The sequence below is a fragment of the Stegodyphus dumicola genome, chromosome 7 (assembly GCF_044657685.1).
Source record: "Stegodyphus dumicola isolate Sdum_Otavi_A_Nest chromosome 7, ASM4465768v1".
NCBI classification, from domain to species: domain Eukaryota; kingdom Metazoa; phylum Arthropoda; class Arachnida; order Araneae; family Eresidae; genus Stegodyphus; species Stegodyphus dumicola.
The window spans coordinates 106,002,255-106,027,151 of record NC_140774.1 but is presented as its reverse complement, the minus strand read 5'-3'; the positions used below and the strand labels follow the sequence as shown (position 1 = coordinate 106,027,151).

Here is a 24,897-nt window from a genome sequence, read left to right as displayed (position 1 = left end):
TTTAAAAATATTTCATGTAATTTTGTTACGAATAGATTATAGATCTTATTATTAAAATCTCATTCAGACAGTTTACTTTTAATTAATGGATAGAGCCCTATTTCAATGAAAATCATAAGTGTACGAACGCTTTTGGGAGCCACTGTAGAAACAATATGACTTTTTTCCCTGCTCATGCATAGTGTAAAAAGGTAGGAACGAGGTGCCTTTTTTTCCACTCTACTATAATGGAAGGGAAAGGAAAATTGGTTGCCACACAGTAAGAAGTTCCTTTCCGCAAAAATTCTTGGCAAAAACTGAAAAAATTGGGCCAATATAAATTTTTGAATTTCTCCATAAATTTCACACCAAATTTTACAAAATTTAATATCTAGGCATAATTTGAGTCGTAGAATCAAAATATGGATAAAAAATGCTGTCATTTCAGAAAAAGTCCAATTTTGTGTCAAAATACCTATGTTAGAACAATGCTATACATAAATCTAATATAAAATTGATATGTCATTTCAGAAAAAATCCAATTTTGTGTTAAAATACCTGTGTTAGAACAATGCTATATATAAACCTAATATATATGCTAAGTCGTGTTTTCGAGGCATGAAGAATGCAATTTGAATTTTGTCAATCGGCCCAGTAGAACGAGAGATATAGAAGTGTTTTTTCTTTTTTTTCCCACAGTGTACATAGCGCAAAAAAAAAAAAAAAAAAAAAAAAAAAAAAAAAGAGGACATGAGTAGTTTTTAAAAAATTAGCTCTCAAAATTTTAGCTCCTCAGTGTTAATTCAATTTGGTATGTATTCATTAATGTCTTTTTTTATTAAACTTATTTGATTCCTTCTTACACAGCTGGAAATTTAAGTTCATTCCAAATAAAATTCACCCATTTTTTAAGATATATTTTAAAATAATTTTTCTAAATTTTGCAAAAAATTTTTGAATTATAACCTATAAAAGTTTTACAATCAGCTTAACCCTTTCGCGCCTAACGGGACACATACATCCCAAGCAAATTTAAAAAAATACTCTTGGGATAGAAATGCTTCTCTGTCTAATGGGAGACTTTCCTACAAGTCCTGCCAATATTTTTGAAGGTATTTTCATTCACAGAACATAGATGGCACTACCGTATATAATGCAATTCTCGTGTTTTTACTCTACGAACGTAAATAGTTTAGTTTTGGAAAATACCGCCTATTTTCGATTAAATTTTGATTTATCCATAAATCTAAGGCCAGATAAGTTACTCACGAAGCAGATTACCTCTAATAAACTGGTAAGTGGCAAAGTTTTACTTCCGTTTTTATTATCGGGACATATGTGTCCCTCTCGTCTTGGATAGTGGAAACACATTGTCCCAACAGTCCTATGTGATCATTTCTCTAGATATTATACTTTTCGGTTACTTTTGAAATAGTTTCTTATTATTTTTAATTTAGGCACATATTAATTCAATCTAAAATGACTTGACGCCGGTGACTTACTAATAAAGAAATCAAAAAAATTTTAGAAGAGTCAGATGACAAAGATTTGGATGATGAAATAGACAATCCTGATTTTCAAGATCCAACACACAATTTGCAGTACTCATCCGATTCAGACGAGTGTGAAATGGATATCGATCATGATACCATTCCCCAAAATACAAAGAACAGCGATGCTTTGAGTGATACTAATACGGCATCACTTTCATCAGTTGATGAGATACCATCAGCTAATGCTTCAGGCTGCAAACCAATCTTATGGTTTCATGCAGATTCAACTTTCCAACCTCGAATGACAATTCCAGCAGAGTCATCGCCTAGTTGTTATTCAAATTAAATCGTTCAGCTACCAAATTGGACGTGTTTCTCAAGATATTTCCAAAAAGTCTTATGATTTGGATCTCTCAATGCATAAACCAACGACTCGAAAAGTTAGGACAAACAATTCACCCCACAGACCCCTCTGAAATTATGCTTGTCCTTGGATGCATGCTTGTCATGTCTTACAATAACATGCCGAAATTCTCTCATTATTGGTCATCTAATCCTTCTTTGGGAAACGTAGCAATAAAATATGCTATTTCAAGAGACAGATGTAAAACGTTGCTGTCGAAACTATATTTTGCTGCACCAGAAAAGCCAGCAATGTGTAAAAATATAGTAAAACATACTATATTGACGAGGTTGTTTCGTGCCTAAAACAAACCTTCAAACAGTGCCGAAGCGAAAGCTCATATCAAGCTATTGATGAATCAACGGCGAAATTCAAGGGACGTTCGTCCCTCAAACAATATATGCCGATGAAACCTGTGAAAAGAGGGATAAAAATTTGGCAGCGATGTGATTCAAAAACAGGATATGTATATGACATGAACATTTATTCCGGAAAAGAAACGGGTGAAGTTCAACGCACACTCGAGGAACGGGTACTATCAAACGGAGACAATCCAAGGTAAAGACGTGATGCTTGCGTTTGACCGATTTTTTACAAGTGTGCACTTGATGGAAACCCTGAAATTTCCGGCTGTTGGTACATGCATCAAGACACGCAAAGATGTTCCTAATTTTGCAACAAAACTAAGCAAAAGGGGTGAGGCTGAGCTTCTCGTAACTAAAAATGGAACTTTGTGTGCGAGATGCTTGATTCAAAAGAAGTGATGATGCTAAGTAATTGCCATGAAGCGAAATACACAAAAGTAAATTGCACCATGAAAGATGGAAGCAAAGAAGAATTTGAGCCCTGTGGCAATCGAATTCTACAACAAAATCATGGGAGGTGTAGACCTTGCAGATCAAATGGCAAATGTCTATGAATTAGATCGAAAATCTTGCAAGTGGTGGAAAAAAGTATTTTTTTGCCTATTGATGAGTGCAGTGGTGTCAACTCATGGATTGCGTACTGCGAACTCAAACATCGAAAAACCCCACTTCTTGATTTCATTGTACCTCTTGCAGAAGCCTTGATGGCGTCCGGAAAGCTCAATGCACAGTATCAACGCCGTAGAGGAACTGGACGCTCATCTAAAACATCATGAAGCTTACTCAATGTTGGTGACCATCTGCCAGTAACAACAAAAACACGACGGTGGTGCCGTAAATGTGCACAACAAAAGAAGGAATCGCATACTAAAATAATGTGCATGATGTGTAATGTCGCATTGTGCATTGATTGTTTCAAACCATACCATTCGTAATTAAATTTTTATGACTAGAAAATCATTGGTTTTCTTTACAAAATTACTCATTGAAGACTACTGGGACACATATGTCTCAGCGGTCTGGACTGATGGGACATATATGTCCCGGTCCTAAATCAGTGTTCAAAATTTTTCTAAAAATATAACATCTTAATTTTTAGCATTCTAGAGTGCTCTACTCATAGTTTATGTTATCAAAATTGTTCTGTTGTAAAAACAAAAAAACTCGTCGCAAAAGGGTTAAAGTAGATGTATTTTTAAGCACACCTGCAAATAATTAGAGCTTTTTATTCAAAATTTTCAAAATTTTTGAAGATATACATGAATTGATATATTGGTGCATTTTGAAATCTGACATATTTGTTGAAAGCGATAATAACGAAAATGTAGTTTACGCACTTTGTTAAAATTATTTAAAAGTAAGAACGATGTGACTTTTTTTTCCATTCCAGCATAATGGAAGGGTAAGGAAAACAAATTGCCATATATTAAGGCCATATATCTTGGCACAAACTGAAAAATATGAACAATGATAAACTTTTGAATTTCTCCAAAAATTTAGCATCAAATTTTACAAAATTTAAATATTAAGCATAATTTGATTCGTAGAATCGAAATATGGAAAAAATATGTCATTTCAGAAAAAGTCTGAATTTGACTCAAAATACCTATAATAGAAGAAGGTTAAATATAAATTTAATATATATCCTATGTCACGCTTTCAAGACATGAAAAACGCAATTTTAATTTCATCAATCGGCCCAGCAGAACAAGAGATACAGAACTGCCCCCCTTTTTTTGTGCAGTGTACAATTCTATTATTTTTTTATTGTAAAACAAAAACAAAAAAAAAAAAAAAAAAGTTACAAATTTTGGACATTAATCACCAAAAGAGGGGTTTTCTTCTTTCCCTTGTTTGTTTAGAATCAAACATACAAATAATATGCCACTAAAATTGCTGTATGATTGTTAAAATTATATATATATATTGTTAAAATTATATATATATATATATATATATATAAATTTTATTTCTATTTCTATAAACATTGTATTAAAACACCCAGGACTAGTTAAATAAACTAGTTTTAAAATACAATTTGGCATTTTGAAAGATGACTGCATACAAATTTTTGGCTCAATCAAGTGAATAGTTTTTAATTTATAGAGAACAAATAACTTTTAAAAACGTACTTTAACCCTGTTGTACAAGAAATCACTGATCAGTGTATATCATTAAAACTGGTTTAACAGTTCCCCATATAATTGCGTTTAAACATATATAAAAAGAAAACGCAATTGAAAAAAATCATTGACTTAAGACTATTAAAGGTGCAGGTACAACAAACAGTACTAACCTACCTCTAAAAAAAGGATTTTTTACATCCACTACAATGTGACACAATTTACCATTGTAATTAATATCAAATTTACAACTGTGAATGTTATATAACTAAATAGACATTATTGCATAAATAAGGCACTGTTTTAAATCTAACTCTCTTTGATTAAGGGGTAAAAAAAAAAAGAAATGCAGTACTCTTCTGTTATCGGAACCAGATTTAGAAATGTATGTATGTATATGCGTATACACATACACACCTACATTTCTGAATCACCTCGATAACAGAAAAGTAAAAAAAAAAAAGCATATTAAATCCTGTCAGGGCAGGTGTGCATTTCTCACTTTGCAACATGCGATCACATATACAAATTCCCATTATTATAAACAGAAGCTTGTCTAGTCTTGTCTGCTGCACATTTCAAAACATGGAATGGCCAGAAGAGTGTCAATTTCTCTTGTACTTAAATTTAATATACTATTGTTTTATTCTCTAGATTTAGGCTATCAGAACATATTTTTTGAGTTTTTTTGTTATATTATTGTTGTTGTTGCTGTAGTCCCTAATGTTAGTTTTGCTGCCATAGGAAACTGCCTACCCCCTACGGCCAGCCGAACAATGCCCATTTTGGGCTATTCTCCAATTTTTTTTTTTTTTTTTTTTATGAAAACAGACTGCTTGTTATGGAAGCAGAACAGTGGGGGGGGGAAAGAAGTAGGCAAGTACTGCGCTGGGGGGGGGAAATCTGATATGGGTTTGCGTTATAACCCATATCAGATTCTATATATTTATTTTATAGAATGCTCCAGAATAAGGTTTTTGTTTTTAGTCCAAAGGGGCTTTGTCCCTGAAGGACTATTGTTTTCGTTTAGAGATTTTGCGTTGAATAACTCTGAATGTCTGTTTCACTTTTCCAACTGTTGCCACCGAATATTATCACCATCTATTATATTTGAAGAAATTAAATAATGAAGAATCTGCATAAATGAATATGTGTGTGTGTGATTCTGGCAAAACCTCGAGGGCTATCTGCCTAAGGTAAGGGATGCCTTCGTGGAGGACTTTCTAAGGGAAACTGGCTCACATACATGTTACACATGGGGAAAACCACGAAAACACTCATGCAGCCAGCCTGTTCGCGGAATTTGAACCTTCGACCGAACTACCAGTGTTCAGCTGATATGGGTTTGTTTTATAACTTTAGAATGCTTCAGAGTAAGGTTTTTTGAGGGACTATTGTTTTCATTTAGAGATTTTGCATTGAATCACTCTGAATGTCTGTATCACTTTCCCAACTGTTGCCACCAAATATTATCGGCCTCTATTATATTTGAAAAAATTAAATAATGAAGAATCTGCATAAATGAGTGCATGTGTGTGTGATTATGACAAAACCTCGAAGGCTATCTGCCTACGGGAAGGGATGCCTTCGTGGATGACTTTCTAAGGGAAACTGGCTTGTAAACACGTTACACATGGAGAAAACCACGAAAACGCCCATGCAGCCAGCCCGTTTGCGGGATTCGAACCTCGGACCAAACTACCAGTGTTTAGCAACTTTACCGTTCGTAGCCCTGCATATATGAATAAAGTTTCTCGCACTGTCATAAAACAACAGTATTTAAAGCCATCCAATTTTTAAATGACATAATCCTACTGCGAATATGGGCATCTGGAAGACCAAATTTGAAATCTGTTTTATTATCGATTTCATATTTTGTAAAATTTAACAAATTTTTGATTAGCAAACTCAAGGATTTCAAAGCGAGCAATGGCAACATTGTACAGAAAAAGCATTTTTATCTGCGTGAAACTGTGTATCAGAAATTCTAAAGATATGCTCAGTTTAAAACTATTTTGCAATATTGCTCTTGAACTGAGGTTTATGGTTTAAGTGCCAAGAACATGATATTTAATAAATAAAGATAACAGATAAAATGTTAAGAAAACGCCCCTTTGGACGTAATTTAAAATCTGAAACCTTTCAGTAATTATTTTAGTTATTTGGTAAGAATTTCTCTTCTGTGCAGTATTTTGTTCTCCATGTTATGGTTTCCTGAACCTATAAACTGAATGTTTACATTTTGAAAAGTTGAACGAATTTCAGGTTGGGAGATTTTTAGTATTTAACTATATATTCAACATTTATTTCCAAAGTTGGCAACAAGTTCAGAATTTTTTGGTGGCATTGTGAATAGTCAATAAATACCAAATAAACTCAAAACTCTGAGATCTTGACTATTTTCCTAAATGTGCTAATTTAAAAAGAAAACATTTTTATAATGACAAAAATGCTATTGTTAAAATAAAAATTTAATAAACCAAGTCTAATTGGATCAAATTTAATAAATTTTTGAAGTTCTGATAAATGTCATCATGTGAACATTCATGATGATATTCTTCAAAGATAACTATATGACATATAAGATAGAAAAATCTGAAATTTACACCTGGGTGCCCCTTGTTTCTTGGCGTTTCTTTTTTGACGCCAAGATCGGCACTTGGAAGGCACAATATCAAGATGGCCCATACCCAAAACCAAAATAAGAAGTCAAAGAATTGCATAAACTCTGTGTCCATGTACACATCGATCTGTTTTCACTTAAAAAAATATCGTAGAATTGCACAAACTAGGCATTGCGTACTGCCTTAAATTTGTCCATCAATCTATTTTCATTTAAATAAAATCAGGAGGCTAAAACAAAGTTAAAACTATCATGGTAAACAGAAGTGAGGTTTCATCACCAAAATTTAAAAAAAAATTAGCGCTAATTGAAGGGGCACCCAATTCTACACTAGAGCCTTTACGGTAACTGAATTTTGTTTATAATTTCATTATTTTGAATAAAAGTATGAGACGACAAATCAATAACGTAATTTTATGATTTTTTATTTTATTAAAGCAAACCATTTCACTTAAATAACTGCATGAAAAGTTTAATTGTTTTAATACATAGGAATGAGTAAACATAATAATAATGATTAATCCACTGCTTTAAATGTAAGGAAGAGGGCATATAATGACATACAAAAAATTCATGATATCTTTGAGAAAAGCATGATTCTCCCCCCCCCCCAATCAGAATTGAAGATATATTAAAGATACGAGGGTAAAATGGAGAATCGCCCACTTATTTGTTCGGCACTTTTTACAAGAGTAAGAAGAATCAGATTTTTGTCAATTTTCTTTGACTTTTCCAGTAAAAATAGGATCGATAGTAAAAATAGGTCGATGTGTACATGGATAAAGTCAAGGGATTTCTCAATGCCATTTTTGTGCAATTCTGGAATTTTTTTTAAGTGAAAATAGGTCGATATGTACATGAATACCGAGTATACGCAATTCATAAAAACGTGCCAAACAGTGGGTGATTATGCACTTTCCCCGATACAGATTTTATCATTACACTGTAAATAAATTATAATAAAAATAATGATGTTGTATTTTCGTGAGACTTCATAAATAAACTTATTTTATTTAATGACATTCACTGGCATTTTGCAAGTGAAAGAATCACTGCAATATATAAGTTAACTTCCCTTCCTTCTTTCTCTAACCTTTATATTAAATGTTCTTCGATAAAATTTTTACACACTGACTGATAAAACAGACTAGTTTACAATTTTCTTTCCTTTCACGCAAAAAAATAAATTACGAAATTTTTCCCTCGATTTGCATTATTCAATCATTACGCACATTTTTTATTCAGGCTAAATGTATCAAATATGATTATAACATAAAAAAATTACATTTAGAAAATATTAACAACAGTACAGCAACAAAATATGAGAAGCATGAATAAAAGTACTCAATTACGGGGGGGGGAGGTTAATTAAACTGCTTCGGGTATTTTAGTAGTTATTCAATTTGAATACATTCTGACACTCCTTTAAAATCTTACAGCATCCAAGTAGACAGACAGACAAAGTATGTCTTGTTTTGCACCCGCTAAGTCTTTAACCGCGATGTTTACATTCACATTCAGTTACGGTTAATCGGTTATCTATCTAGACATTTAATACATTTGATTAAAGAAAAGGAACATTCATTCATGAAAGGATATAAAAAATGCATTAAAGAGGAACTATTCCAATAAATGCGAAAAAGCAGTTAATGTAACGTATTAAAAATAATATTATTGCATTAAGTAAATTAATTACTTTCTCTCTTCTGAACTGAGATTATTTAAGTCTTATTGAAGAACAAACAATCCATGCAAATAACATCAGAAAGATAACAACATAAATAACAATGAAATACTTACAATCGTATTTCATTACTTAATAATAAAATACGATTATCTGAGGAGTAAACTGAAAAGAGAGGATCAAGCCGTAGAATCAAAACATACAGCGCCTCTTGCGGCCGATTCCCTAAATATAAACATCGTTTACGTTTTGCTAGTATTTTTAAGATTATGAGTACAGAGTGCAAATTTTAAAGTTGTTTGCTAGTTAAATGTGAAAAATTAAAAACAAAGTAAAATAATTATCAAAATCTTCTTTGTGCCACGTATGTAATGTTTTCTAACGAGCAGTATTCGAGTGGACCATCTCGGAAAGCATTACTTTTACTTGAAGGTGTGTTTACGCTGCGGTAAATAAAAGACTAAAATGGCAGAAGCAGAATTAAGAAATATGATAATGAATTTCAGAGTAAGTGATCTGCAGGTGTTATTAGGTTTCGCTGGGCGAAATAAAACGGGTAAGAAACAAGAACTACAAGGTCGTGCATTAGATCTGGTTAAAATTAAATCCCCTGCTGTCGATATGAAAGTTCGAGAGCTTCATAATCGTCGATATCATCATATGCTTGCAACAAGGAACTATGAACGGCAAGATAGGCCTGCTAACGATCATTCAGTTCCTCACTATGAACCTGTTGTAAACAATAATTATGCTGTGCATTGTAATGCAAGTGTTAGACCTGCTTCTGTCAATCAAGGTCCGAGCTCTAGTTATTCTGCAAATGCAAAGTCTTATTTGCAGCCAATGTCAGCACAGAGTGCTTTGCCTCGTTTTGATGCATATCCAGATGTGAAATTTAAGGATTTACCATTTTATGATGTTTTGTATGTACTTATACGACCAACTAGTTTAGTGAATGAAATACCAGAGCGTTATCAAGAAAACAAATACCACTTCACATTGACACCACAACAGGCTCATGATATTGCTGTGTCAAAAGATGCCAGTGGTGATTATGAGTGTCAAGTGTTATTGCGTTTTTGTTTACTGGAAACTAGCTGTGAACAAGAAGATAATATCCCACCAAGTATATGTATAAAAGTTAATGATAAAACAGTTCAATTACCCAGCCCTATACCAACCAACAGACCTGGTGTAGAGCCAAAAAGGCCAAGCAAGCCTCTAAATATAACTAATCACACCAAAATTTCTCCAACAGTTCGGAACTCTATTTACATTTCATGGGCTTCAACATATGGACGTTCTTATGTGTTTGCATTGTATATTGCTCGACAGCTTACATCAACGATTCTTTTAGAGCGTTTGAAAGCTAATGGTGTGAGAAATCCTGATCATACAACTGCTATGATAAAAGAGAAACTACAGCAGGGCCAAGATGCAGAAATAGCTACAACAAGTTTACGAGGATCTCTGATATGTCCTCTTGGTAAAATAAAGATGGAATTACCTTGTCGTTCTGTCACGTGCACTCATCTTCAGTGTTTTGATGCATTTTTGTATATTCAGATGAATGAAAAGAAGCCAAAATGGATTTGCCCAGTATGTGACAGACCAGCATTATTTAGAACATTAGCTATTGATGGTTTATTTATGGACATAGCATCAAAAGTACCATCGGAATGTACGGAAGTGCAATTCCACGAAGATGGTTCTTGGGCTCCAGTTTTGCCAGTGAAAGAACCAAAAGAAACTAAAAAAACTGTCGTTGAAAGAGGTCCAAAGAAAAGTGCAAATGCCAATAAGATAACAGTTGAAATTGTAGATTTAAGTTCTGATAGTGATTCTGAAGAGGTATGGTCTTTTAATGATTCTAAAACAGAAGAAAAGAACACTCTTAAAACATCTAGTGAATCCTCACCAGTTGCTTTATCTCCACCAGTAGTATTTTTACCAACAGATACTAACGTAACTATAAATTCTACACCAGTTTCTACCTCCTCTTATAATACAACTTGTGTTTCACCAGTTCCAGAAACATTAGCTTTACCAACAAATGGTCAAGCAGAACAGCCAGAACATTTAACTATTTTGCCTGATCTTATTACTTCTGTAGATAATTCAATGCCATCTACTTCCTCAAGTCCTGGTTTGGGGTCTGTTAATTATCCTCATCTGCCATTCATTTCAACAGATGCTACATATTGCCCACCAGTATCTAATGCATTCCAAGAACAGACTGGATTATTAAGTAATAATCAGCATTCTTATTCTAATGGGTTTGACTTTTTTTCTTTATTGCAAATACCTGAAAGTGAACAACAAAAAGAGAAGGATTTTGAACAAAAAGAAAATAGTTCATCACCTGATGTAATATCACTAGACTGATATTTTCTTAAACCAGTTTTCATTCATTAAATTATTAAATCACCTCGTCATGACGGAATATCAACTGTTACTGTATGTTGATAAACAGATAAAAGTTTATTTTTCATTCATTTTTTGTAACTTTTGATGTTGGGTAAGTTTTTTGTAAATTTAAGATTTATATATTAATGGCTTTCCTCATATTTTTCTCTTAAGAATAATCTTGTTTGAAGTATGAGCTCTTTATGTTCATGCAGTTTTAAAATGATGTATCTAATAGAATATAATATTTTTGCACAAAGCATTGAAGATAAATTTTAAATATTATAGCCATAATAAATTTATAATCCTAACCAGTGTTTCCCAACTGATTGTTATAAAATTATTTGCACTGATTGAAGAAGGACGTACATGAAATATTGTGTATTTTCTAATTAAACAGCTAATTGTATCAAATTATCATCACCTGTAAGAATGTTTACCGAATGTTTCATCTGCCTTTTTATGTTTGAAAACTTGCATATTTATAATGAAGGTATTAATTCATTTTAATGTGATTCAAGTTATACAGGCTTTAATATCTGCAAAAAAGTTCAGATTGCATGCTTGATTTTGAATCAAAAAAAGGTAATAGTTTATTATAGCAATGGAGCTCCTCATTGTTTCCTTTGTTGTTTACTAAAAGAAATAGAGTTTCAGCAGTGGTAAAACTGTTAAATTGCAATTTCTTTAAGGATCATTAGATGAAAAATTGGTTTTACATAGTCCCAGTTTTTAATCGCATCTCCCGGTTTTTAGTTTTCCAATAATTTCCCGGTTTTTAGTTTTCCAGATGAAATTTATGAAATTTAAATTGGGCAAATTTCATTCTTCCAATCCTTGAGATTTTCTATATATATATATAAATAAATACAAAAAAAAAGAAATTTCAAAACCTAATTCAATTGTGTGCTGAGTAGCAAGTGGTGGTAATAATGCAAAATAAAATGAAAATTATATGTAAAATTCATCACATGTTCAATTTGGAATTAAACACAAAAAAACCAGAAGCATGATGGCAAACTGGAAGAAAAGGGGCAAAATATGCCAGAACCAAAAATTAAATATGAAATTTACATCTTTCCTTGCATGGTCATCAGGGGCGTTGGTGCAGTGAAAAAAGTAAATAGATAAAACAGCCTGTTTTTGAACTGAGATAGACACAAAGTTTAGTCTTAAAATAACAATAAAAGTAATCTTGTGTCTATCTCAGTCCAACCACTACAAGGTGTTTCTAGTTTATTCATTTTTAATGTAGTCAGTTTAAAATTTGTAGTTTCTTTAAATTCGTTACTTTACACATTTGGCTTGCTGTACAGGTAAATATATTTTTTTCATTTCAAAACTTTTATTACTATTGTGTTACAGATTTTAAGAACTTATTCTTGCATTTTTTATTTATTTTTTTTTTTTTATCAAATTTCCTTTTATTTCGTTTATGTATGGATTCATGTATTATGTATGGATTTATATGTATTAGATTACTTTTGTTTTGTATATTTTTAGAGTCGATCCATTAAAATTGTAAAATTTTTATTTTTTAAGTAAAGTGACCACATTTTCATCGAGACAAAGCGGGACAAATGGAATGAAATCAAAATTGTAATTTAGTTATGAAAGCAGACCAATAATTCAAAAAAATGTATTTTATTGTATACATTCATTTACTTATCTATAAATATACAAAACTATATTTATTATTAACTATTGGTAACTATAAAAATATTTGTAAAAAACTATAATTTGAATATTATGTTTTTTAATTAATTAAAAAAATTTATGGTTTTCTTTCACGGTTATATTTTTTATCCGAGTGAATACTTAGCAATAGATTCGGATCATTTATTAAAATGTCGTGAAATTTTTCACATGAATTGGTCAAATTATATTTCATGCTTAATACATATTTTAAAAGTTTTAATGCTCAACTGCATTTTTTCAATTGTCCATATTTTATTGATACTAGAAAAAAACACATTGCTGCATTTGTTCCTGGAAGGGAGAGCGCATGTTCTACAATTTTCAAAATATTTTCATAAGGAATATTATTCAGTTTAAAATTAAGGAATAACTCCGTCTATTTTTTTGTCTGTTTCCACATTTGCAGACAATGAACATTTAATTTTTTTCTTCAGTAACGTATACTTTTAAAAATGACACTTCATTAAAAAGATTATTTTCGCAAATATTATTTTTCAGAAAATGGTTACTAATATAAGATTTTCTACATATTCCCATAAAATCTCCTTTTTTAATGTCACCCAATGAAAATTTTTAATATCCTTGAATTGAACTATCTGTCCTTCAAGCTATTCTAAGCAGTTATTATAAAAATTTCTGACTTCTTTCGGAAAATCAAGTCGTTTAATGGCATCTTGTTCTTCCAACCCAGTGACGTCCTTTCAAATAACTAAAGGAACGTAATCATTATCAATTCTTTCTTGCAGTTTTGTTTTTAAATTATTGATTTCATTTGACACTTCCATAATTGAAAATTTGTCCCCTTCAATAATTTTCACAGCATTGTGAAATAATGTAGCTTGGTTGTGGATGAACTGATGCCAAATTTGTTATGTGTCATTTTCAGTAAAGAGCTGCAATATTCTCGGACATTTATCTTGTGATAAAAAGTATGATTTTAATGGTTCGTATATTTTTTAAATATTTTCTACAGCTGGTAAAAGAGCTAGCTATCATGTTTTGCTGTAACCAATAATTCTTTTATATCCGATTTCTGCGCTTACACAAAAATCCTTCAAACTTTCAATATGCACAGTGTATATATATATAAAAATATGAATAAAATTTCTGCACTAATATTTTCAAGATCCACTGTAAATAAGTCAGATGCTGTTTGAATAGTACTGTATAGAATGTGCACTACACAAGCTACCCCAATAATTTATTAGTTCAAATGTTTGTTAAGTTTCGTAAAAACATTATTGATGCCTCATCTAGCTTTTCCACCAAAATTTGCATTAGTGTTATCCTCACAATGGGCAATAATTTTATTGTTCAAATTATTATTTTTTAAAAATGTACTTATTGAATCAAAAATTATTTGTGCAATGAAACAAAATCTAATATTCTAATTTTAATTCCTGTTTCTGGATCAATAATAGTTGTGGGAAATAATATTAAATCTTTGTGGATGGAAGCATCATAATACAGGCAAAAGTCATTAATCCGGACTCGTCGGGACTTCGGAGATTCCGGATTATAGATCATCAGTTTAAATCTGGTAAAATGGCATGCAGAAATTATAAAATTAAAAATATGAAATCTTAATTTACGAAATAAAGAACAATTATGATCTAAAGGGTATCAAAATTTACAAAAAAAAAAAAAAAAAGCTTAATATTTATTTGTTTACTTTATTAAACATTTCTTTCAGTGTAAATTGTTTAAGTTTCTTTGTTTTTTATGTGATAATACATTCTCTTTAATTCTATAAACAGACATAATTTCTTGTTCAGTTACAAAGTTCCGCTGTTCAAGTCCTATAATTGCTGTGTCGAGAATACCAAATCGAAATTTTTTCGTTTTCAATAACCTCTGTTACTTTCTTCGCTATCGGAAGCGAATTATAATGACGAGGCATTTGATTTAAATCATATCAAAGACGGAGTACATCGAGATGAAATATTACATTTAGAAAGCAAGCCAAATAAAATAAAAACATCTGCCCTGAAGATAAGGATAGTGCTGACAGATCAACTTCCAATTCATTAAGCGCTGCGGCGTTAAAGATAAACAAAGTTTGGATAAACAAACGTTAAAGTTTAGATAAACAAAGGATATGCCTTTATCCATTTTTTGCAGCAATTCCACTTTTTGTTTAATGGACTCAAACATACTTTCGTATTGTAGATCCTTTACATATTAGTAAATATATATCGGAAATTCTGTTTGACATAATCGAAAGTTCAAGCTTACTTTTATAAAATTGCTCTAACAGTCTGCAAAAAATAATAAGCCTGATCCAATTTGAAGATTAAGAAACAATGCAATCTGCAACATTAACTGAAATAGATAGTTAGATAATTTTAGATTAGCTTATACCGTCCATTATACATTAAACACGCATTCGTAAATGTATTTTGTGCATACGCACACGCAAATTCGTAGCCGTAAAGGTCTTACGCGCATGCGTCACGTTGACGCATGCGCAGAAAGTTTGTAGTTTTGAGGTCTGGATTAATGGTGTCCGAATTAACTACTTTTGACTGTATATGGATATAAATTTGCATTTAAATTTTATTCTTTCTGCAATTGTGAAAACGAGTATAGTGAAAAACATTACAAATAATTGCTTCGGTTTTTGTCCTTGCACATGCAAATTTTTTGTCGTACAATGTTTTGATCATTTGCGATATACAATCAATTGATCTGAAACTTTGATTGGGGTTATAGTGTGGAAAGCAGATAGCCCTTCAGCTAATGCTAGCTGTTCTTTCGTTAACAATACATATTCCTTGACAAAACGTAACGTTGATCGAACACCACCGAGTAAATCTAACTCGTTGCATCGCCTAATATAGACATGCATTTTATGTATTTTTTATTTCTTTATATTTACTATAATAATTCATAAATAATAGGTAATATATCTTTACAGTACATTTAAAGTAAGAAATGCGGATTTTTTCTAAAAAGCGGGACTTTTTAAAAATCGGCGGGACACGGGACAGTCCTCCAAAAAAGCAGGACTGTCCCGCCAAAATCGGGACGTGTGGTCACTTTATTTTTAAGCTTTATTGCTTGTTTATGATTTATGCTATTTTAACCCAGCCTATATGTTTTCAAATTTTGCATATAATTTTTTTTTTAAATATTGGATTGAAAATTTGCATATGGTTTTGTTTTCAAGTACAGTCAAAAGTCGTTAATCCGGACTCGTCGGGACTTCGACGATTCCGGATTATCGATTTTTCTGGATTATAGATCATCAGTTTAAATCTGGTAAGATGGCATGCAGAAATTACAAAATTAAAAATATGAACCCGTAATTTACGAAATAAAGAACAATTGTGATCTAAAGGGTATCAAAATTTACAAAAAGAAAAAGCTTAATATTTATTTGTTTACTTTATTAAATATTTCTTTCAATGTAAGTTGTTTAAGTTGCTTCGTTTCATGTGATAATACTTTCTCTTTAATTCTATTAAACAGACATAAATCCTTGTTTAGTTACAAAGTTCCGCTGTTCAAGTCCTATAATTGCTATGTCGAGAATACCGACTAATTTGTCAATCGAAATTTTTTCGTTTTTAATAACCTCTGTCACTTTCTTCGGTATCGGAAGCGAATTATAATGACGAGGCATTTGATTTAAATCATATCAAAGACGGAGTACATCGAGATGAAATATTACATTTAGAAAGCAAGCCAAATAAAATAAAAACATCTGCCCTGAAGATAAGGATGGTGCTGACAGATCAACTTCCAATTCATTGCGCGCTGCAGTGTTAAAGATAAACAAAGTTTAGATAAACAAACGTTAAAGTTTAGATAAACAAAGGATATGCCTTTATCCATTTTTTGCAGCAATTCTACTTTTTGTTTAATGGACTCCGAAACATACTTTCGTATTGTAGATCCTTTACATATTAGTAAATATATATCGGAAATTCTGTTTGACGTAATCGAAAGTTCAAGCTTACTTTTATAAAATTGCTCTAACAGTCTGCAAAAAATAATAAGCCGGATCCAATTCGAAGATTAAGGAACAACGCAATCTGCAACATTAACTGAAATAGATAGTTAGATAATTTTAGCTTAGCTTATACCGTCCATAGTACATTAAACGCGCATTCGTAACCGTATTTTGTGCATGCGCACAGGCAAATTCGCAGCCGTATTGACGCATGCGCAGAAAGTTTGTAGTTTTGAGGTCTGGATTATGGGTGTCCGAATTAACTGCTTTTGACTGTATATGGATGTAAATTTGCATTTAAATTTTATTCTTTCTGCAATTGTGAAAACGAGTATAGTGAAAAGCATTACAAAGAATTGCTTCGGTTTTTGTCCTTGCACATGCAAATTTTTTGTCGTACAATGTTTTGATCATTTGCGATATACAATCAATTGATCTGAAACTTTGATTGTGGTTTATAGTGTGGAAAGCAGGTAGCCCTTCAGCTAATGCTAGCTGTTCTTTCATTAACAATACATATTCCTTGACGAAACGTAACATTGATCGAACACCACCGAGTAAATCTAACTCGTTACATCGCCTAATTTAGACATGCATTTTATGTATATTTTATTTCTTTATATTTACTATAATTCATAAATAATAGGTAATATATCTTTACAGTACATTTAAAGTAAGAAATGCGGATTTTTTCTGAAAAGCGGGACTCTTTAAAAATCGGCGGGACACGGGACAGTCCTCCAAAAAAGCAGGACTGTCCCGCCAAATTCGGGACGTGTGGTCACTTTATTTTTAAGCTTTATTGCTTGTTTATGATTTATGCTATTTTAACCCAGCCTATATGTTTTCAAATTTTGCATATAATTTTTTTTTTTTAAATATTGGATTGAAAATTTGCATATGGTTTTGTTTTCAAGTACAGTCAAAAGTCGTTAATCCAGACTCGTCGGGACTTCGACGATTCCGGATTATCGATCATCAGTTTAAATCTGGTAAGATGGCATGCAGAAATTACAAAATTAAAAATATGAAACCTTAATTTATGAAATAAAGAACAATTGTGATCTAAAGGGTATCAAAATTTACAAAAAGAAAAAGCTTAGTATTTATTTGTTTACTTTATTAAATATTTCTTTCAATGTAAGTTGTTTAAGTTGCTTCGTTTCATGTGATAATACTTTCTTTTTAATTCTATTAAACAGACATAAATCCTTGTTTAGTTACAAAGTTCCGCTGTTCAAGTCCTATAATTGCTGTGTCGAGAATACCGACTAATTTGTCAATCGATATTTTTTCGTTTTCAATAACCTCTGTTACTTTCTTCACTATCGGAAGTGAATTATAATGACGAGGAACTTGTTTTAAATCATATCAAAGACGGAGTACATCGAAATGAAATACTACATTTGGTAAGGAATTATAAGCCAAATAAAATAAAAACATCTGCCCTGAAGATAAGGATAGTGCTGACAGATCAACTTCCAATTCATTGCGCGCCGCGGCGTTCTCCCCGCCCAGCAGCGTGAAATTGATAAACAGATTTCGGATTTCAAAACATACTTTCGCTTTAGATCCTTTACATATTAACAAATGTATATTGGAAATTCCATTTGATATAATCGAAAGTTTAAGCTTACTTTTATAAAATTGCTCTAACAGTCTGCAAAAAATGATATGCCGGATCCAATTCGAAGATTAAGGAATAACGCAATCTGCAACATTAACTGAATTAGATAATTTTAGCTTAGCTTACACCGTCCGTTATACATTAAACGCACATGTGTAAACGCTTTATGAGCATGCGCACAAGCATATTCGCAGCGGTAAAGGTCTTACGCGCGCACGTAAACGCCTATGCGCATGCGTCAATGCGATGCATGTGCAGAAAGTTTGTAGCTTTGAGGTCCAGATTATAGATCATTCCAGATTATGGGTGTCCGAATTAACGACTTTTGACTGTATTGGATTGTGATTTTTGCAAGTTTTGTTTTTGGACTCTATCTATATAAAATAATTGTGTAAATTTTTTTATGTTTCTTATGCTATAATTTTGCAATTTTTTGCACTATTTATTTCAGCCTGTAGGAATTGAACTGATAAAAATACAGATTGCGTATTATATACATTACAGTTTATTTTGTCAGATAATCTATATATATATATATTCTGATTTTATTTTATTTGAATTTTCTTTATTTACTGTAGATATTTGTAAAATGTTTTACGAAAATTCAACCAATATTTAATCAGTAACTACATTTATTTAATTTTGTTTTACATTAACAAATAGTACCTTACTAAGTTTATCTACATAATAGTCTGCTCATTAGTTATTATTTTCTTCATATTTAAAAGTATTTCAATAACTAAAACTTTGATAACGACTTTCGATAACTCTTACTTAAGATTTTGCTCAGTATATAAGTATTAGATTATTCAAAATGCTATGATTTTTAGTCAGATTCAGATTATCCTGCATATCAAACCAAATTTTCAAATTATTCAGTGATATAATACTTATACTGTAGCCACTTCTAATATTACCAAATTGATATGCCCCCTCTATTCAGTTGTGCAATTTTTTGTTATTAGGTATATATTAGATTATAACTTAAATTATTTTGGTTTCTTACCTCTTTAATAATTAAAATATTATCTTAATGAATAGAAGTTCATGAACACAGAATAAAATAAGTATTTGTAAAAATTTAGCTAATACTACTAGTTGTCCTAATGGGCACATACCTACCCAGAGATTAGATTTCATACCTTTATTGGATAAATAAAACTCACTTTTGAATAGATTTACACATGCAGATTTTTTAAGGAATTAGGGAACAAATAATGACTAAAGAAACCTGGTAACAGTTTTAGATTGCGATGGCACGCTTATGTTTTTGAGCAAGTTGATTACTAAAGTTTCGATTTAAAAAAAAAAAAAAAATTCAGTAAGTACAATTATATTTAAGGCAAGCTTATAGTATGAAATAGTTCTTATTGTTCTTATTTAAGTAATAATTTAACATTTTTAATGTCAGATTTAAGACATTTTTAATAAATTCTTTTTGTGGGATATACTGTCCCAATCATATTGAACAGTGGGCTAATATGTTCCACACAGTGATCAAATTACTACATGTTGATATATTATGTTTGTGTTTATGAAACACATATGAAAATTTCTGTTGTATATGAACTAGTGCATGTGACAGAGTTTATTTTTTGTAATATTCACATTATATATTACCATAGATTTTGGTTTTATTTTCTGAAATATCCTAGACGATTGGGACAAATAGTCCCAGTTGACAATATGATTGGGACATATTGTCCCAGGTGATTTCCAGGAAACGGGAAAAGTTAAAAACTTTAAACTCATGTTACATTTTTTTTTTTTAAGTATATCAACATTAAATTAAACTACTTTTCATAGTTAAATTTTAATCATGCAAAAGTCGGGTCGAAAGGTTTAATACTGGTCTTCATGAGAGATCCAAAATGTCATGCCAGTCAGAGGGTTAATTATGGTTAAGAAAAAACTTACAGTCTATGACAATTTCAGATTTAGTACTTTAAAGGAGGATTTGTTCTAAAAAACTAAAAAAACACAAATCAGTTGTCCCAAACAGAAATTGCATGAAGGCAGAATCTGAAATCAAAATGTATCAATGTGAAAGCAGTTGATAGATAGGCAAAGGTAGAGAAAAATTTAACAAAATTTGAAAACATTTTTAAAGATCAGTAACTGAATATTTATTAAAACACACATAAACAACAATGGTTATAATGTAAAGGAAACAATTCAAATTAATATTTTTTTTCCTAGTACCTGCAGGAAGTTTCTGTTGGTTATACTCTGTAATTCAAAAGTATTGACAGCTATATTTTAAATTTTAAACTGCTATTTATTTAAGGTAGTTGCATTATAGTGAATTAACCACTAAATAACTTACTTTTTTAACCTTAAACGGAAATTACAGAATACTGAAGCGCCACCGTCAGCAGACAATTTAAATTTACTGACTGTGAAATTCACCCATCTTGCTTTAATCACATAGCCTGGTGTGTAAAAATAAAAGTTATAAAAGCCCCAACATGTTCATTGTATTTTTTTCCTTTCAATAGCAGTCGTGCACTTAGTCACAGTCCATATCTTTGTACTATAAATACCATATTTGTAAAAAATACATAATTAAAATGTATTCATGGACTGCATAAAATTGCTTCTGAGGCCACATGTTGGCCACAAGGTGAGACTTCTTTTGCAAGTGATCAAAAATATGAAAATTCATACAAATATTTTGCTTTATTTCTCAAATAAATGTTACAGCTATTGTTGCCAGTTCATGAAACTAAATCTTAAAAAAAGAATAAAATAAATAAACTTGGTCAAAAAAATCTCAATTAAAACGCTTCAATTGTTTTTGCATTTTTATTTGAATACTAAATAATATGAGCAGAAAAGTATCAAATTATTACAAAAGTTTATTACCTTTGAATAAAATCAAAACTAGAAATGTTTAATGAGGCCTGTAAGCTATATGTTTCAAGAAAATTTCATCATAATTATTAAATTTTATTTTTGATGCAGAATGAAAGCATATACAAAAAGCAGAATTTGCAATTTTGCAGTTGACAAGAAAGACATACTTTATTAATCTATTATGTACTCAATAGAGTTAACTCGAATATACTGAACTAAATCATTTCCATGCACCCAAGTAATTGCATTAAAAAATTATTTTCCAGATCTGATTACAACAAAATATATCTACTACAGTGTTGATTTATTAATCATACTTTAAAATCTAAATCACTTTTATGAGCTCGCAGGTGTTTAGTTATGTGTTAACAGCTGAGACAGGTTGGGAATCACTGAGCTAAATAAATGCTCAACCACCAACATTGCCTTTTTATTGCTTAATTATAAATATTTTCGTGTTGCTATAATTTAATTAACATATTTTAGTTGGATAAGTTGTTGAATTATTATTATTTTTTTTAATTTGAAATAAGAGGTAGAATTTTGAACTATATTTTATCCTAAAATGTTAGAAATATAATTTATTGGTACATGGATGTAAGAAGTAATGAAGTGGACATTGTGCTCCATCCAGAGGCCAGAGACAGAGCATGACTCGGATATCACTGTGCAGTTTCTTTCTTTTATCGGACCTCATCCACTCCCTAATTACTATGAAATGTTATTGGTATCAGTGATGCTCTCAGTGCTCGGTATACATTGCATTCGATAATGCCCGATACAACAAATATGAAGTTATAAATTCTCAGTTTTGATAATAGTATAAAATTGTACCTTATAGCATGACTGAAGTTCTAGTTGAACAGTTATTAGAAAATGAAAATTTGAGGGATTTTAACTACACGTATTTTCCAATGTATGACAAGTGCTATTTTAGCAGTCCCATCATATATACAGTCAAAAGTCGTTAATCCGGACTCGTCGGGACTTCGGCGATTCCGGATTATCGATTTTTCCGGATTATAGATCATCAGTTTAAATCTCGTAAGATGGCATGCAGAAATTCTAAAATTAAAAATATGAAACCGTAATTTATGAAATAAAGAACAATTATGATCTAAAGGGTATCAAAATTTGCAAAAAGAAAAAGCTTAATATTTATTTGTTTACTTTATTAAACATTTCTTTCAATGTAAGTTGTTTAAGTTTTGCTTCGTTTCATGTAATAATACTTTCTCTTTAATTCTATTAAACAGACATAATTTCTTGTTCAGTTACAAAGTTCCGCTGTTCAAGTCCTATAATTGCTGTGTCAAGAACACCGACTAATTTGTCAATCGAAATTTTTTCGTTTTCAATAACCTCTGTTACTTTTCTTCTCTATCGGAAGCGAATTATAATGACGAGAAACTTGTTTTAAATCATATCAAAGACGGAGCATATCGAGATGAAATACTACATTTGGTAAGGAATTATAAGCCAAATAAAATAAAAACATCGCGCTGAAGATAAGGATAGTGCTGACAAATCAACTTCCAATTCATTACGCGCCCGCCGTTGCGTTCCCTCCCGCCGTGCAGCGTGAAATTGATAAACAGATTTCGGATTTCAAAACATACTTTCGCTTTAGATCCTTTACATATTAACAAATATATATCGGAAATTCTGTTTGATATAATCGAAAATTTAAGCTTACTTTTATAAAATTGCTCTAACAGTCTGCAAAAAATAATAAGCCGGATCCAATTCGAAAATTAAGGAACAACGCAATCATCAACATTAACTGAAATAGATAATTAGATAATTTTAGCTTATACGTCTATTATACATAAAACGCGCACGCGAAAACGTATTCTGCACTTGCGCACACTCATATGCGCAGTCGTTAAAGGTCTTACGCGCACGCGTAAACGCCTATGCGCATGTGTCAACGCGGCGCATGCGCAGAAAGTTTTTAGTTTTGAGGTCCGGATTATAGATTATTCCGAATTATGGGTGTCCGAATTAACGACTTTTGACTGTATATCATTTTTGATTTGAGAACTTGCATAATTGTTGATGCTTTTGATGATATTTTTATAACTTAGGCTTTTATTTAACATAAAATGAGTTTAAGAGTGTAGAAATTTATGTAAATTTATATACACATGTGCACTAAACGTGCACATATTTTATAAAATTGACACACCCTTCTTTGAAATTATTTAATATATATTGAGCATATTAACTAATTAAAAATAAGTTAAATATTTAATTTTAATTTAAAAAATATGTGAATAACTGTTACTTGTTAGTGATTCATTGCAAGTGGGAAGGGTTTTTTTTTAATCAGAAAATTCTATAATGTTCTTTCCTTCTTTTATATTTCATGATAACATCCAACTGCTTCTTTAACATACTCTCAACTTGATGAAAGGATCAGTATTTTGATTTATATTTTCGACAAAGCACGTTTTCTAGTCCCAACAATATTTTAATACCCCTACTACATTGTGCATACAAGAACATCACATGGCTCATTTTATAAATGCAACATTTTAGCAATTATGTTGTGCTGCACATATTGTTTGTAAACATAAATTAGAGTATTTTTAATCATAGTTTTGGGCTGTTCTAAAACTAAATCTTCATAGGTTCGGAACTCCCTGTGTGTAATTTTAAATAAAATTAGTTTCATGTTAAACTAATATTTTATGGACAGTTTTAAATGTTAATAAATATTAATTTGTTTTGACTTTTTGATTTTTTTAACAGTTTTTTTAAAAATGAAAATTTGAGTGATTTTTTTAAATTTTTTAATTTTAAATTACTTAAAATTAGTTATGTCTTACAAATTTTTAAAATTTATATTTTTATAGGTAACAAATATTAATTTTTATGTCAAAATAAAATTTTTTGAAGAAGACAGATTTTTTTTCCATTAGAAAGAATTCAGCTTTTAGTATCGGAGTTCAATAATTTTCATTCAAAATGTTTTATTAAACATTCAGAAATTCAAAAATAATTTCAACTGTAATTTTTATGTTGTGCTTTAATTACTAATTGATATTCAGAATAAGTATTAATGAAATACATTTTGAACCTAAAAAAAAATAGTCATTTTAAATTCTTTTGCTATTATCTTTTAAGTTACAATCAATTTTAAAAATTTAATTTTTAAAAAATTTATTAAAATAATTTTGAAAATTATAAATAAAAGATTTTGAAATTTTATTTTTATAAAGAAAGCTACTAAATTGTGCTTAAAAAATACGTTTTAGAAAACTGTGACCAATGCATTTTTGCTGTTTGTATTAATGGAGATATCAACCTTCATTCATTAATCATGCAAAAGAACATACACACTTAGTTTCTTATTTAAAGTACTTTTGCAAGTATGCAAAGATGCAGAAAAAAACTTTTTGAAAGTGTGTAAGCCTTTAAGTAATTAACTATTACCACCCACTGCAGCTGTTGGGCAAATTCTGGTTCTGTTATTGAATTTTTTCTGTATGTTTTTATTTCATACAGTAAATAAACCTTTGCCAAACATGGAGGTTACATCATCCTTCGTATAGCAAAATCACATTCCACAAAATTAACTATCTATGGAAGTTGTGATTAAGAAAGTATATGTATAATTTATATAAACTTAAATATTATTGCAATTAAAAAGGAAAAATTTAGATATACACTAATTGAAAGG

The 24,897-nt window shown here is 30.7% G+C and overlaps 2 protein-coding genes across 2 annotated transcripts in view; one reads left to right on the top strand and one right to left on the bottom strand.

Annotated features, from left to right (window-relative positions):
• Window positions 1-24,897, bottom strand: part of LOC118180869 (uncharacterized) — a 778,920-nt gene that overhangs the window by 84,619 nt on the left and 669,404 nt on the right. The gene's annotated exons all lie outside the window — the stretch shown is intronic.
• On the top strand, window positions 8,886-23,946 carry LOC118180868 (E3 SUMO-protein ligase PIAS2-like). The gene has a single exon (XM_085820683.1). It carries the CDS (start codon window positions 9,136-9,138, stop codon window positions 11,053-11,055), a length of 1,920 nt encoding a protein of 639 aa, XP_085676809.1. The 5' UTR covers window positions 8,886-9,135; the 3' UTR covers window positions 11,056-23,946.

Coding starts and splice junctions, on each gene's coding strand:
- LOC118180868 (XM_085820683.1), top strand. CDS start 9,136: ATGGCAGAAGCAGAATTAAGAAATATGATAATGAATTTCAGAGTAAGT.